Here is a 13,938-nt window from a genome sequence, read left to right on the forward strand (position 1 = left end):
GTGGGTACTCTGGACACGTGTGATGATAAACACTGAATTTGGACAAATGGTTTGTCTTCGCCCACCATCACATGTTTTTGGCTAAATGCATTGTTATCATAGATTTCATAATAAGGCTTTGAGCTACTCATGTGACCCAATCACTTTTGAGTAATGGTTATTTACAATAATTAAATCACCATTAAGATAGTAGTGAATTGTACTAGAAAAGTACTTTTCCTGATGTGATCAGAAACTAGTACTGTTTCTTGAATTGCACCTGAAATAATATTCTCTGATTAGTTTTTCAACTCTGTCATCCAAACATCAAAGATCTCATTTCCATTTGAAGCTTTTTCCCAAAACAGTAAGAGAAAGTAGTGGTGGTCTACTTATGTACAAGCTGTGAATCTTGGAAATGCATTTGAATTTTCCAAATTAATAAAGGTTTGTTTAAGTACCTATATATTAAGTTAATTCATTTAAACACCAACTATATAGGTATCTCTGGTACTTGGTCATTTAAGAAAACATAATTAGCAGCCATGTTCTGTCTTCTTCCATTGTGCTAAATAGTCATGAGAAGAGAATGCAATTTCAAGTTGGCCTATTCATTTTCTTCTGCAGGGGACATTTAAGCAACAGAGCCAACCATCCTTGATACTGGCAAATCGAGTAATAATCCACACAATTAAAATTGTAGGATGATCACTTTCATATCTAGTATTTTATTTTTGACATATAAGTAAACTGAGATTCGCTGACAGTTTTTCTCCCAAATCTTGACGTGACTTTGTGAAAGACCAGGAACTGTGTGCTGGGTTTCTGAGTAAGAGGCGGGGATTGAAGAAATATGCTTTCTTCTTCAGAATATTGGTGAGAAGGGGGTTCTATAGTCTGAAGGATGGGAAAGGGGATTGATTTAGCTACATCTCAGAATTCAAGCCTGATGGCAAACTGCAGAGATGGTGAGACCCCACAGAGTCTATTTCCTTTTCATGACTAAGGAGTGAGTCTACTGAGGTCTGAGACTGAATTCCTGGACCAAGTCCTGTTGCCTCCTATTTAGGCATCACATTAATGACTCAGGAAACCCACATTTTTATAAATAAACATCTTTAATTTAAGGGTGATCAAAAGTTTCTCTTTCTTGACCTCCAGGGGATTTCTAGAGAGCGACTTAGAAAGCTGCAGTGGTGGGTGGACCACCGTTGTGAAGAGTGGCCATTGTAGAACATGTGTTCGGAGTTACATCTGTAGTATAGACCGTCTCTCTAGATGGTTGTAGTTCGAGCCCACTTAAATATTCTTCTGGGCATACCTTTTCCATGTGGTGACCATTGTCAAAGAGGCCTGTGCTACATGTCTTAGTTAGGGTTTCTAAGCAACCTGGAGAGAAAAGGACTTATTACAACTTTTACTCTCAAGTTGCACTCCATCACCAAGGAAAGTAAGGAGAGAAACTCGGTACAGGATCCTGGAGACAGGCACTGCAGCAGGAGTCGAGGAGGAGTGCTGCCTACTGGTTTGTTCCTCATGGCTTCCTCAGTGTGCTTCTTAGAGCATCCAGGACCACCTGCCTGGGGGGTGCCACCACCCAGAGTGAGCTGAGATCTCTTATACCAAACATTAGTCAAGTCATACCCTACAGACTTGCCTACAGGTTAGTCTTATGGAGACCTTTTCTCAATTAAGATTTCCTCTCTCCAGATATGTTTAGGATTGTGTCTCAAGTTGACAAAAGTCAACCAGCATGCTACAGCAGAACTTTATCTTCTCTCATGACTTTTGTAAAAGCAGGGTATCTTTCAAGTTTGTTTTGTTCTGTCACCTCTTGCCCTTGATAAAAGTTAAACAGGGATTATCACCAGCAAGAGAGTGGCTGAAAGAGAGACAACCTTGAAAAACTAAACAGTAGATAGGTAAAACAGTAAGTTTCCATGTGTGGCTTGGTGTATATAGTGTTTTAAATTCATAGGATTCATATGTGAGTTTCTGTTAGTGTCACAAGCCTATTCCATTGGGATATTGGCATATGTTGAAGGAACTGGTTTATTATTTTACCAGAAAATTCTAGAAGACACTTTTGGCTACTTTTGGTGACCTAAGTAAAGAAGGCAGGCTGGCTAGACAGGGCCATGCTGGGACTCAAGGACAAATGGAAGATCAGGGGCAGGGAGGCCTTTTTCAAGACTCATGTTTAGCTTGCTGTCCCTGCTGTGATGATCAGAACACAGGCTGATGAAAATGAGGATTAGGGCAACATCAGGGGCATCAGTTCTCAACCTGTGGGTTGTGACCTCTTTGGGGGGTAACACAACTCTTTCACAGGAGTTACCTAAGACCACTGGAAAACACAGGTATTTACATTAGGATTCATAAGAGTAGCAAGATTACAGTTATGAATTAGTAACAAAAAATAATGTAGTAACCATAACGTGGGGAGCTGTATTAAAGTGTCACAGCACTAGGAAGGTTGTGAGCCACTGGTCAACAGGTAATATGTGAAAATGTTTTCTTCTGTTTTCCAGCATTGCAATACATACACTAATGTCATTACAACTTAAATATTTTTTAAGTTCGAATAGTTAATAATTATAAGCACCAGAGCCCAGATCTTGGGTTGGTTCCTCCACCCAAGCCTTTCTGTAACTGACACTGATACATTACAAGTTTGACATAAGAAGCAGTGTCCATCCTAGAACTGATTTTCTATGGGTGATTTAATAAAACAATGCAAACTTTCTTCTCTTTTCTTTCCTTCAGTGAGACTTCATGACAGTATATCAGAAGAGGGCTTCCATTACTTGGTGTTTGACTTGTAAGTACATGCGTTATGTTCATTTATTTTTGCCGTATAATTGAAAACTATTTTGATTTAAACATAATTTTACTCATTTCCTAGTCCCAATTAAGGACTGCTATAATATTGTAAAATGATTTTCAAGTGACTTTTCATTCCAATTCTTTTAAAGAGAGACAGCTTCAGAGCAGTGTGTTGTCCACATTTAGAATTGGTTTGAGCGTGCTCCTCCTTGCACTGTTCCTGGGAATGCTTTCCAACAATGGCTGACATGAGCGAAGTTTTCTATTGAATTTTCTAGGCACTTCTAAAGTTTATCTTCTATAAAGAGGAGAATCAAGGGAAATAATCCTGGCATTCTCAGTTCATTTAAGCTAATCAGAACTTAAATTAAGGTTCTGCCAACAAGATTTCAAGGGAAATATTCTGTCCTAGAAGGCATAGCAAAAGAGTCCACAGGCATGGCTGCCTAGAGAGCTTACTTAATAAAGACACACGTAGTTGAAATCAACTTGATACTACTTATTTAACAGATTAACAAGGACTGTATCATTTGACAATAATTTTACTACTAGGAACAAGTCCACAGAAACTTTATCCTAAATCCAGGTAAAGTTTTATGCCCAGAGATATTCAGTGTATTGTATCATGCTTGTATGTGTATGTTGGGGGGGGGGGGGGGGCAACTTAAAGAGCCAGCAATAAGAAAGAATTTTATAATTATAGTATACACATTTAATCAATGTATTGGTGACAATGCATTTGAAAGTACACATCAAAAAAATTCACATGAATCTAAAAGTGGTTAGTAACAGGTTTAATTAAGTTGGATTTTAGCAATGTTATGAAACCATCCTTCTGTCTGGTTTCTGTAACATGTGGGTTTGTCCTAATCTCTTGTCTTCTAAAATTGATTGCTTTATTTTCAGTTATCAGACTGACTTCCAACGGAAGAGAAAGGGAACAATGACACTGTTGAAAGTACTTTATCCATTGAGTAAAGTTTTCCCAGGAAGAGACCTGACTCTCCGAGTCTTATGATACAGGCTAGCACAAAAGCCCGATTTATTAGTGTTTTATTATTATCACGATAAAACAAAAAGCTTGACCATGGCTAAGCAGTCATGCATGGCCATCTGTCATCCTGTGGCCCACGAGTATGCTGGAAAACAATAGCCTAAGCCCTGTTTGAGCACAGCCCTGGAGCACAGGCTTGCCCTCACAGGGGCAGCCTTTCCCTGTGTCATCGTGCTGCCCGGGTTATATTTTATCATCTGTGAATTCTCTGAGCGCCTGTTCTTACCTGTGCAGTTCTTCATTCCAGGTTCCAGCTTCCTCGTGGTCCTGAAGCCCTTCTTGTATTGTTTTCTTTCCTGAACTTTCTTAAGTCATTCAGTTGTTTGATTTTTGAGAGATGTAAATACGTGGATTTTGCTGTCTGTGCCTTCTAGGTATTGGATGACATGTCATCCCCTCACTCATATCTATATATCTTATAGGCTTTCAAGTTCCCTATTAAATTACAGAGATGATGCGACTCAATCATTTTCTCATAATTCACTTTCATAATTCAGAAAAATAACTGATGAAGAACATATACAAACAGTTCACATTAAAACAAAATAGGGTTTTCAGCTAAATGCTGTCATAGATAATCTTTTTCCCCTTCTCCTAAGTTAGTTCAGTGGCTGGGACCTATTAGATGCATAGCAGTGATGTTTGCCTGGGTTGTTTCTGCTGCAAATCAGAGTGAAGAGACCTGAAGATGAACATTGATGTATGGAGCATAAGAGCTTAAAATATGTGTAATCAGGCAACTCAGCCTCTGAGCTCAGGTGCTTTGAAATCACTCCTTAGTATTTAAAGTATGTGACTTGAATTATCACTAGTTCCAATCAAAATGTTTTGTCACTTAGTGAGATTTATAAGGCAGTCTAAATACAGTTCAATCAAATACCCAGTTTTAGAAATTTGAAAAGGAATAGCTAAAATGTACGGATTTTTCTCAACTGGCTGGAAAGAAATATAAATATAAAATATAAATATGAAATTATGTAATTACTATTGAAATCAACAAAGAAGAAAAGAGGAATAACTTTAGAAAAGTATGCAATTTCAATATAATTGAAAAGTATGGTCTGAAAGCCATCAGTGCAATACTCATGTTGGGAAGATTTAAGGTCACACAGTCATTTGCAGGATAAAATTAATTCTTAATTTCCCATCAAAGGAATACGTCATGTGTTCCTTTCCACTTTTGATGCCTCTTTTGACAGTGTGGTTCTTCTGCATGCTTTTTGTGGATTGACAGGCACCAGACTCGAACAGGGAGTTGTGAGTTTGTAGGTGTATTTTTTTTAGATTTCACATTATAAAAAGCAAAGCCTGGGAGGAGTTCTGGGGGGTGGAAAAGAGTTTCTTCCAGCTATTTTTTTTATTGACTCTTTGTCAATTTCATATCATGGACCCCAATCCCACTCATCTCCCCCTCCCCTTGTACTCACCCTCTACCCTTGCAACATCCTCCACAACAAAGAACAAAAATCTTGTTGTGGAGGCTGGAGTGTGTCACAGTGTGTCCCATAGTATGTACACTTTTGTTTACACTTCTTTGATTGCAAATATTTGTTGCAGTGACTCGTTGGTTTGGTACGAGACCTCTGGTTTCTGCTACTCTATCAGCTCACTGGGACTCCCTTTGGATATCCTGGTGTTGCCCTGTGTCACGGAAACCCTGTAGTTTTGGATCTGTAGGAACAACCCCATCATGCACTCCAGCAGTTCATCCATAGGGTAGATGTTGGGGTGGGTCCATTCAAAGCCCTGGATCTGGGTCTGTGAGTTATCTGAGCTGGTCAGCCTGCCAGCTCTTATACCCCACTGGACCAGCTCACTAACAACAGCTTCAGCCAGGTCCAGTTCTATCTTACTGCCCACAGCGCTACCTTACTGCCATAGGAGGTGCAGAGCCTATTCTCCCAAGTGCTGCTGCAGGTGAGGGACAGAGCCAGCTTTCCCTCCTGCCATAGTCAGCAAGGGTTGAGGGTGGGGCAGGGGTACCCCACCCCTTGCCCACACTGATGCATGGCAGGCAAGTTGTAGGACCAGCTCTCTCATGTTCACACCCTCAGGGCCAGCTCACCCCTACCCCTAACATCAGGGTCAGCTCTACTGTGCTGCACAGGTGAGGTGCAGGGCCAGCTCTCCTGCTCTCATGACCCCAGTGCCAGGTGTCCTGCCTGTCACAGGTGATGAGACAGGAGGGAAAAGGAGACTTACTGCTTCCTCATCTACGCTACTGCATGAGAGATGAGCAGTAGGACCAGCTCTCCCAGGTTCATATTCTCTGGTGGACTCACTCACATCTCCTGCAATGGGCAGGTCCTGCTCTCCCAAATACTGCAGCTGGCTAGGAGTGGGCTCAGCTCTCTTACGTTCATGTCTCCGGGGTCAGCTCTCCCATGATGCCCACGTGAGGAGTGGGGCTGCTTCTGCACAGCCCTCAGACATGAAAATATTTCAGGGATATCTGACTGATCCTTGGTGATAGCAGACCTCTGCTGCTGCAGGGCCATGAACCCAGGCATGGTTACCTGTCGCAGCACAGGTCAGAGCCCTACCATGGTCCCAAGTGGCATCACTGGCTATTCAAATCAGGCTGTTCCTCACTACCGTCAAGACTCCAGTTCTGCCTCTCTTCATTGCACACACATCCATTTCTCCACTACCTACTTGCTCCTCTTTGTGGCACCCCGGAGTCTTTGAATGTCTGGGTTCATCTCAGGAGTGGTCTCAGGAATGTTATGCCTTGTTAGTGTAGTGTGGCACCAGGCAGAGTCATCTTCTTCATGGTTTGCCACTCTCTGCCCCCCAGGCTTCCACAGTCAACTCAACCTCACTCCCTGTCCCAGCCATGGTGCCAGTCTGATTGTCATCTTGAGCTCACTCCTCATCTCACTCACCCTAGTGGACTCTTTTGCGGGTTTTCTGTCTCAGGCTCACTCCGTCTTGAGGCTCGAAGTTCTGGGTGGGGTTCTTCTAATCTCTAGCTTGCTCCCAATCCTGGGAGCCTGTCCCCACCTGCCTGATGCCTGATAGGTGATCATCTCAGGCTGGCTCTCTATCCAGGCCCCCTGGCACCAGACTTGAGGCAACAACCCTACATTGAGATTTCATGGGTGCAGCTTCCCTGTCATGTCTAGACGACACTATCTAGAAGCTGGTCCTTTGGTTCCTACAATATTTTTACCCTCTCTTCCACAATTACAACTAAGACTCAGAGAAAACTGACATGTTGAAGAGACAAGGGATGTTTCACCAGGTCATACCCCTCAATGAAGAGCTATAAGCAATAAGGTTGCTGGGAGAAGGAGAAGCAGTTTTCTTCAGGGACAAGATTGCTGATAGGTTTTCTGGTTCTAAATGATCACCCTAAAAACATCCACATATGATCAATATTAAATGGACTTAGTATGTTGTATGCATATATATATGTATGTATGTGTATATGTATATCATACATACATACATATATGTGTGTGCATATAATAACCAAAGAAGAGGTCAAGAATATGAGATGGAGTATGGGGATACAGAAGAAATAGGAAAGGGAAAAGGAGGGATAGAAATAATATAAATATAATGCCCATGTATGAAATTCTCAAAAAAAATTAAAAAAATTATGACAGAGTGGCAGGTATTGGGTGTTATAGTTTGCTTTTCTTCATTTGTGTCATATGTATAGCAGGAACTGCCAGGAGACACATACGTTGCATGTACACAGATGCACTGTGTATGTATATGCTGGAATACACATCTGTCACAGCACTGGAAGCCATATAAGTACACAGAGAGGAGAACAACACTTAAATTATTTGTGCTTTTCTTATGAAACTAAAGAGAATTGAATGGATTTGTGAGAAAGAGTCGATAATGAAAACTTTAGTTTTCGTTCTCAGAGATACCCACAGCTAACAATTCTGCATCCTCATCTCTCTGAGCCCCTTCTCTTTTATATAACATGTGCCAGTGGAACTCAGTAAGAAATGTGAGACATTTATTTATTGGTGATACCAGAAATAAAGACCTGTTAATATCATGGTTTTCAGACGGCATATATGGAGTTCTGAAAGCAATTAGATGAGTTTTAACAGCACATGACACAGGCTTCATGTAGTAAAAGAGTGTCTGGAAATGAGAGCCACCATTCATCCCGTCAGAGCTGATAGGACACAACAGAAGGGGCTGGCGCTGAGGTGAATACATTCATGGCCTTGGGAATATTTCTTCATCCAACAGTCATGCACGTTCTAAGCATCCCTACACACAGCCTTGCACATAAGTGGCTGAAGGGAAGGTGAGTGTGATGTTTCTTAAAGGTATTTTTACCTTTTACCTGCAAGATCACCCTCCTTACATACTCCCTTATTTCTGGAGCTACTTTGTCACATGACTGCCATGCTGACCAAATTTACAGAACACACAGAAACATTGGGCAAGCAGTATCCTACCTTCTTGTTAGATATTCAGAGTGAGGATGGGAGGATCCTGTTAACATTTTACTGAATGTGACCACATAGACTTTTTTTTATCTACTCTGATAATTTTTCCTTTGATAAAATGCTCATTGGTGTTAATGTGTCTATTAATTCAGATAGGCCAATAGCTGCTTTTTGTTTCCTCTATTCTTTGTCCCTGTTATGTTTTGTTGGGTTTTTCTTTTCTTATTTTGTTATTGTTCTTTTTGTTCTTAATTTATATAATTTTATTTTTCCTCTCTTCTCAGCATACAGTTGTACTTCCAGAAAAGTTGGTTTTCAATGGTTCCATACAGTGTCTAATATACATTGACATTTAATTCATGGTCCCTTTCAAATAAAATGATGCTACTTATACACTATACTTAGTATACTTTCTATGCTATGGATTGTTTAAAGCAGTGGTCCTCAGCCTTCCTAATGCTGTGGCCCTTTAATATAGTCCCTCATGTTGTGGTTACTGACAACCATACACTTATTTTCACCACTACTTCGTAACTGTAATTTTACTACTGTTTTGAATCGTAATATAAATATATGTGTCTTCCAGTGGTCTTTTGGGGATCATGACACAAGGATTGAGAACCACTGGCTTTTAAAGTCTGATCACTTTCGCTCTTTTATATAGTCTGAAAAGCAGAAGCTGTTTAGCTAATCTTTACAGCGATATAGTCCTGCCTCCTCTTCTTGCTTTTTGTGTATTGCAGTTCCTTGTCCATATATATGTACATGTGTGTATGTGCACACTTACACACACGTCCATATATATGTACATGTGTGTATGCGCACACTTACACACACGTCCATATATATGTACATGTGTGTACGCGCACACTTACACACACATACACAATTTAATTTCTACTTCACTTTGAAGGCTAACCTGGCAGGGTATGGAAATCTCGTTTTGTTTATTGATACTTCAGTTTCTTCATTACATTCTCTGCTCACTGGCCCTGCTTAGAAGTTAGAGTAATTCTTAATCTTTGTGCCTCTCAGCCAAGGTGCCCACCGGGGCTGAGGTGGGGTAAGGCATCCTTTAGGCATTTGTCTTTATTTTTGTGAGCCTCCACATTTAACAGATTGTTCTGGGACCTCCTCAGTCCTGGCTGCTTTAAAGATGGCCTTGTTCTTATCTCCCATCCTACGCAGCTGCCTGCCACCTCCAATCTGGACATTATGCATTTTATAGCTAATGGCAACTTTGCTGGATATTGTGTTCTGACTTTCTTTGTCATTTTTCTCTCTCCAGTCTTTGCGCACTGCAGTTGTCATATCCACAAATTCCATGATTCTCAGCTGTGCCCAGTCTCCCAAGGTGCTAACATAGGGCTCTCTTCATGGGGAGTTCTTAAGGCCTGTAGTCACTGGCATTCCCTTTCGGCCTTCTTGGAATTTCCAGCTCTCTGTTTATAACACTCATTTTTCTCTCATGGTGTCAGTTTTTCCACTACAGTTCTTTTCTTTCTGTCTGTCTTTCTTCCCTCCTTCCTTTCTTCTTTCTTTCTTTTTTTAATTTCTGGCATGACAATTCCAACATTCCCAACATGCCTGTGGTTGCTGAGAATGGAGCAGTGTACTTTGGAATCTTCACCCCTCCCAGCTATTTAAGCTTTGGGGAAACCTCAGTAATTTAGGTTCTTCTGAAGTAGTGCCTTCAGTGGGTAGAACTTTCTATGTTCAATAGAGTGCTTTGCCATGTTTCAGCATGCTCTTTCCTCTCCCGCTCAGAGAGGCAGGATGGGATTTCTCTTCCAGAGTCCCCTGTTATGACCTGACAGAACTTTTGGCCCTTTCTATGGCCTGTGTGTCCCCAGTGGGTTCATGTGTTGAAATTTCATCGACATTCTGAAGTGTGAAGAAAACAGAAACTTAATCCAGGCACAGAGTTGAGGGCTTTGGGTGTCACTTTGCAATAGATGGGTTTGTCAGGGTGGAGCCTATGATTGAAAGAGAGGAGGTTTATAAGAGCAAAGGCTATCCAAAAGAATCTCATCATGAGATACTTCGTGTCATGTCTGTGCTTTGTGAGCCAGAGGACCATCAGCCTTTGAGCCTACAGAATTGTGAGCTAAATAAGCATCTTTCTAAAGTTACTCAGATTCTATTATTTTGTTTATAATAATAAAAAACAGACTAGGGGAAAAGTTAAACTCATCAAGGTATGAGAAACTGTAAGGATTATGTTCATATGGAGATTTTAATCTAGTAAGATTGTCTACCATGATCTTTACTAATTCATTTCACTTTATAATTTCCTAACACACACTGGAACTGAGGAGGTATCTACCATCAACCTCTGTTCTGGAAACTATGATGTGCTATAGCCATGTGCCCTACTTTCTACACAGAGGACATGGGTTTGCATTGTAATCTCACCTTCATGGCATGAATCTGAAGAGTCATTCGTTTCTCAGTCTGTCCAGCTCTTGGCCCATTATTGCAAAGCATTGGTCTTTAAAATCTAGACCAAACAGTAGATTTTACTTAGCTAATCTATTTTATAATTTCTTCAAAATTTATAAAATTGTTTTGATTCAAAAATCAAAGTGAGACATAGTTGCTTGTTAGCCAGAGATAAAACAATCAAGACCAGGAGTTTGAATTTTTACAGCATATCTTAGGATACAGAAACCTGGCCTACGTATTTCTCATATTCTAAAAGTAGCCAACACTGATAAAATAGGTCCCTTTGATTTCTAGGCAAATTACTGAAACTACTCATATTTTAAAACACACCCACTCTAGAATTTGATGTCCTGATTCATTAAAGAAGTTTACTCATTTTGTTCAGATTTTGATAGCACATGCTTCTCAAAAACTTAATTAAATATGAAATCATGACTGGCTATTAAGTCTCTAGGATTAAATACTTTCCCAGCAGCTCCTCGACCTGAAGTTCTGCCTTGAAAACAGGCTGGAATTGCTATCATGGGTGTGATTGTCATTTCGGGGGACAGTGCCCGAGGTCTGTCAGTGATAGGCTGCTATGTAGAGAATTTGGAAAAGTTACAATTTCAAAGATGTTGGACTATGTTTAGCAGACAGCTTCTTCAGCGTGGGATATTTTCTGCTATGTGCTCATCCATTTTGTCTTCCAGCCTGGACTCTGTGGCAGGAAGCCCAGCTCCCACCTGATTCCTGCCTACTTCTCACTTCTTGAGCCACTCAAGCTTGTCGGTTCTGCTCCTGGCTCTTGGTCAGACTCTCCTCCCCTCTCCTCACCCCTGCCTGCTGCTTTAGACATTCTCCACAAATAGATTTGCTATTATAATACAGTCCTTCAGTGGATACTGACTGAGTGCTAATTGCATGGGAAGCACTTTGCTAAATACTAGAGATAAAACAGGTGAATAAGACACAGCTCCTGCCTAAGAGGAGTTTGCAGCTAACCAGGAAAGACGAGAGGCTGTTGTGAGCTTCAGGAAAGGTGAAGGCATGAGCAGTGCCTGGTGGCACGGGTGCTAACATAAGCAGCATGTGGACAGTGCTTCTTGCACTCCTGACCAAAATAAATAAATAAATAAATAAATAAATAAATAAATAAAGGCAATTCAGGGTATGCAGTATATGTTGAGGAGAAAATTCTACCTTCCAGGGGCGGTAGCCTGATGCAAGTTTCTAGGTTATAAGGTCACAATATGAAAGGAGAATGAAGGCATGCAGGAGAGTTTCCAGTACAGTGGTAGAAAAGAGATTCAATGATTAATTAGAGCTAAAATTTTTTTGTTTCTTTTATTGAAAATATATTTTAATACAATATAGTCTAATCATGCCCTCCACACAGGACTTTACCCCCATCTGGATTTACCCCCATTCTGTCTCTCATTAGAAAACAAACAGACTTTAAGGAATAATCATAAAATAAAATATAATAAGCTTAAACAACAAATAAATCAGAATCGAACAAAACAGACAGAAGGGAAAGAGCCCAAGAAAAGGCAAAAGAAATCAAGAGACATGCAGGGACAATAATTCTTTTGTTGAAAACTCTTGAAAATATTCTGTTCTTAAAGTAGTTACAGAACTCTGATTAGAGAAAAGAACATTTTGGGGTTTTGGGGTTTTTTGGTCTTTGGTTTTTGGTTTTTTGGTTTTTCAACACAGGGTTTCTCTGTGTAGCCCTGGCTGTCCGGGAACTCACTCTGTAGGCCAGGATAACCTCACACTCAGAAATTCGCCTGCCATCTGTCTCCCAGGTGCTGGGACTAAAGACTTGTGCCACCACTGCCTGGCAAGAAAAGAACATTTTTTTTCTCACATAGCTTTGACCAACTCCTTAATGACTTTGTGACTGAGAAGAGTAGCACTTTATTTGTACATATTCAGTGATTTTTTTTTTTTTTTGGAATTATGTGCATGCAAAAAAAAAAACAAAAAAACAAAAAAAAACCCAAAAAAACCAAAAAAACCCGCTTCCCATTTAAGGACAAAGATGACAATACATCCAGGGGAAATACATGCCTTCTAACAGTCAGACCTCAGGAAAGGATCTAGAGAGAGCACCAAGCACAGGAAGCATTCCGTAGGGCTCTTCTGGATGAATGACTTGGTGTTTCAAATAAGTCAGAAGAAATGAGAAAAAGTTACAAAGAATGCTTCGTGTGAAGCCGTATGTGTTAGCTGATGATTGGCACATGTCCTGACATCACATGCATCCTTGTGGTACAACACGTGACAGTTCTGTGAGGTGCTGATATGCTCAGCTTCTAATTTACAGAATTCTTTTTTTCTGAGCCCTCCAGCCAAACTCTAGACAAATAATACCCTTCTTAGTTTATTTCATTCCAAAGATAGTACCAAAATATGTAAAAGAAGAAAAGTGGTTTCTGTTGGTTTATAAATATCTGGGTGGTAAGTGCTTGACAAATAATACAATTTTAGCATAAATGGTATTCATGTCTTCAGGTCCTTTTCATGTGTGTGTGTGTGTTGGTCTTTTTGTCCACTTGCTAAATTAATCCCAGTCTCTTTAAACATACAGCAACCGTGAGTGTGTGTGTGTGTGTGTGTGTGTGTGTATGTGTGTGTGAGAGAGGGGGTGTCTATTCCTGGTCTGTGCAGTATGTGTTTGTGTTTTTAAAGTTTAGTGTGTCAGTTGGTAAGCTCATTTCAGTTGTTTTAAGATATTTCATTTCTTTCAAAGGATACTTGAAAAATAAATGCTAATTTGATATTTTATACATGTTTTTGAATTTTATAAGTTTTGAATTCTAAATCAACAGGGTAGCATTATTTAGGACTTTCATTGAGTCTTGAAAAATAAAGCTTTCAGAAAGTGAGGAGTGGAACCATACCAGGAAATGACAGGTGAATGTGTTCAAATTGTGTTTTCGAAGTAAAGTACATGCATAAAGATGTCACAATGAAATCTATTATTTTATAAGTTAATAAATGCTAATGATATAGTGCTCTCAGAAATAGAATTTTAATGGAAAATCATAATTCTTCTTCTGTTCTATTACTGTATAATAATGTGGTCATGTAAAGTTTTATGTGGCGTAGATTTAGTGTGCTGGGTTGCATGTTGCAGTAGTAGATCACTTACTTAATCTGCACAATGTCCTGAATTCTATCCCCAGTACACACCCAAGTGTGTGAACACACACACACACACAC

The 13,938-nt window shown here is 40.1% G+C and overlaps 1 protein-coding gene across 11 annotated transcripts in view; it reads left to right on the top strand.

The window, feature by feature from the left end:
- Camk2d (calcium/calmodulin dependent protein kinase II delta) overlaps positions 1 to 13,938 on the top strand; it is a 246,679-nt gene that overhangs the window by 124,571 nt on the left and 108,170 nt on the right. For all 11 annotated transcript variants that reach the window (XM_034501223.2, XM_034501227.2, XM_076933223.1 and 8 more), the window contains exon 4: positions 2,746 to 2,800. In XM_034501223.2, the coding sequence (XP_034357114.1) occupies positions 2,746 to 2,800 (55 nt within the window). The remainder of the gene's footprint in view (positions 1 to 2,745; positions 2,801 to 13,938) is intronic.

The sequence above is a fragment of the Arvicanthis niloticus genome, chromosome 4, assembly GCF_011762505.2.
Source record: "Arvicanthis niloticus isolate mArvNil1 chromosome 4, mArvNil1.pat.X, whole genome shotgun sequence".
NCBI lineage: Eukaryota > Metazoa > Chordata > Mammalia > Rodentia > Muridae > Arvicanthis > Arvicanthis niloticus.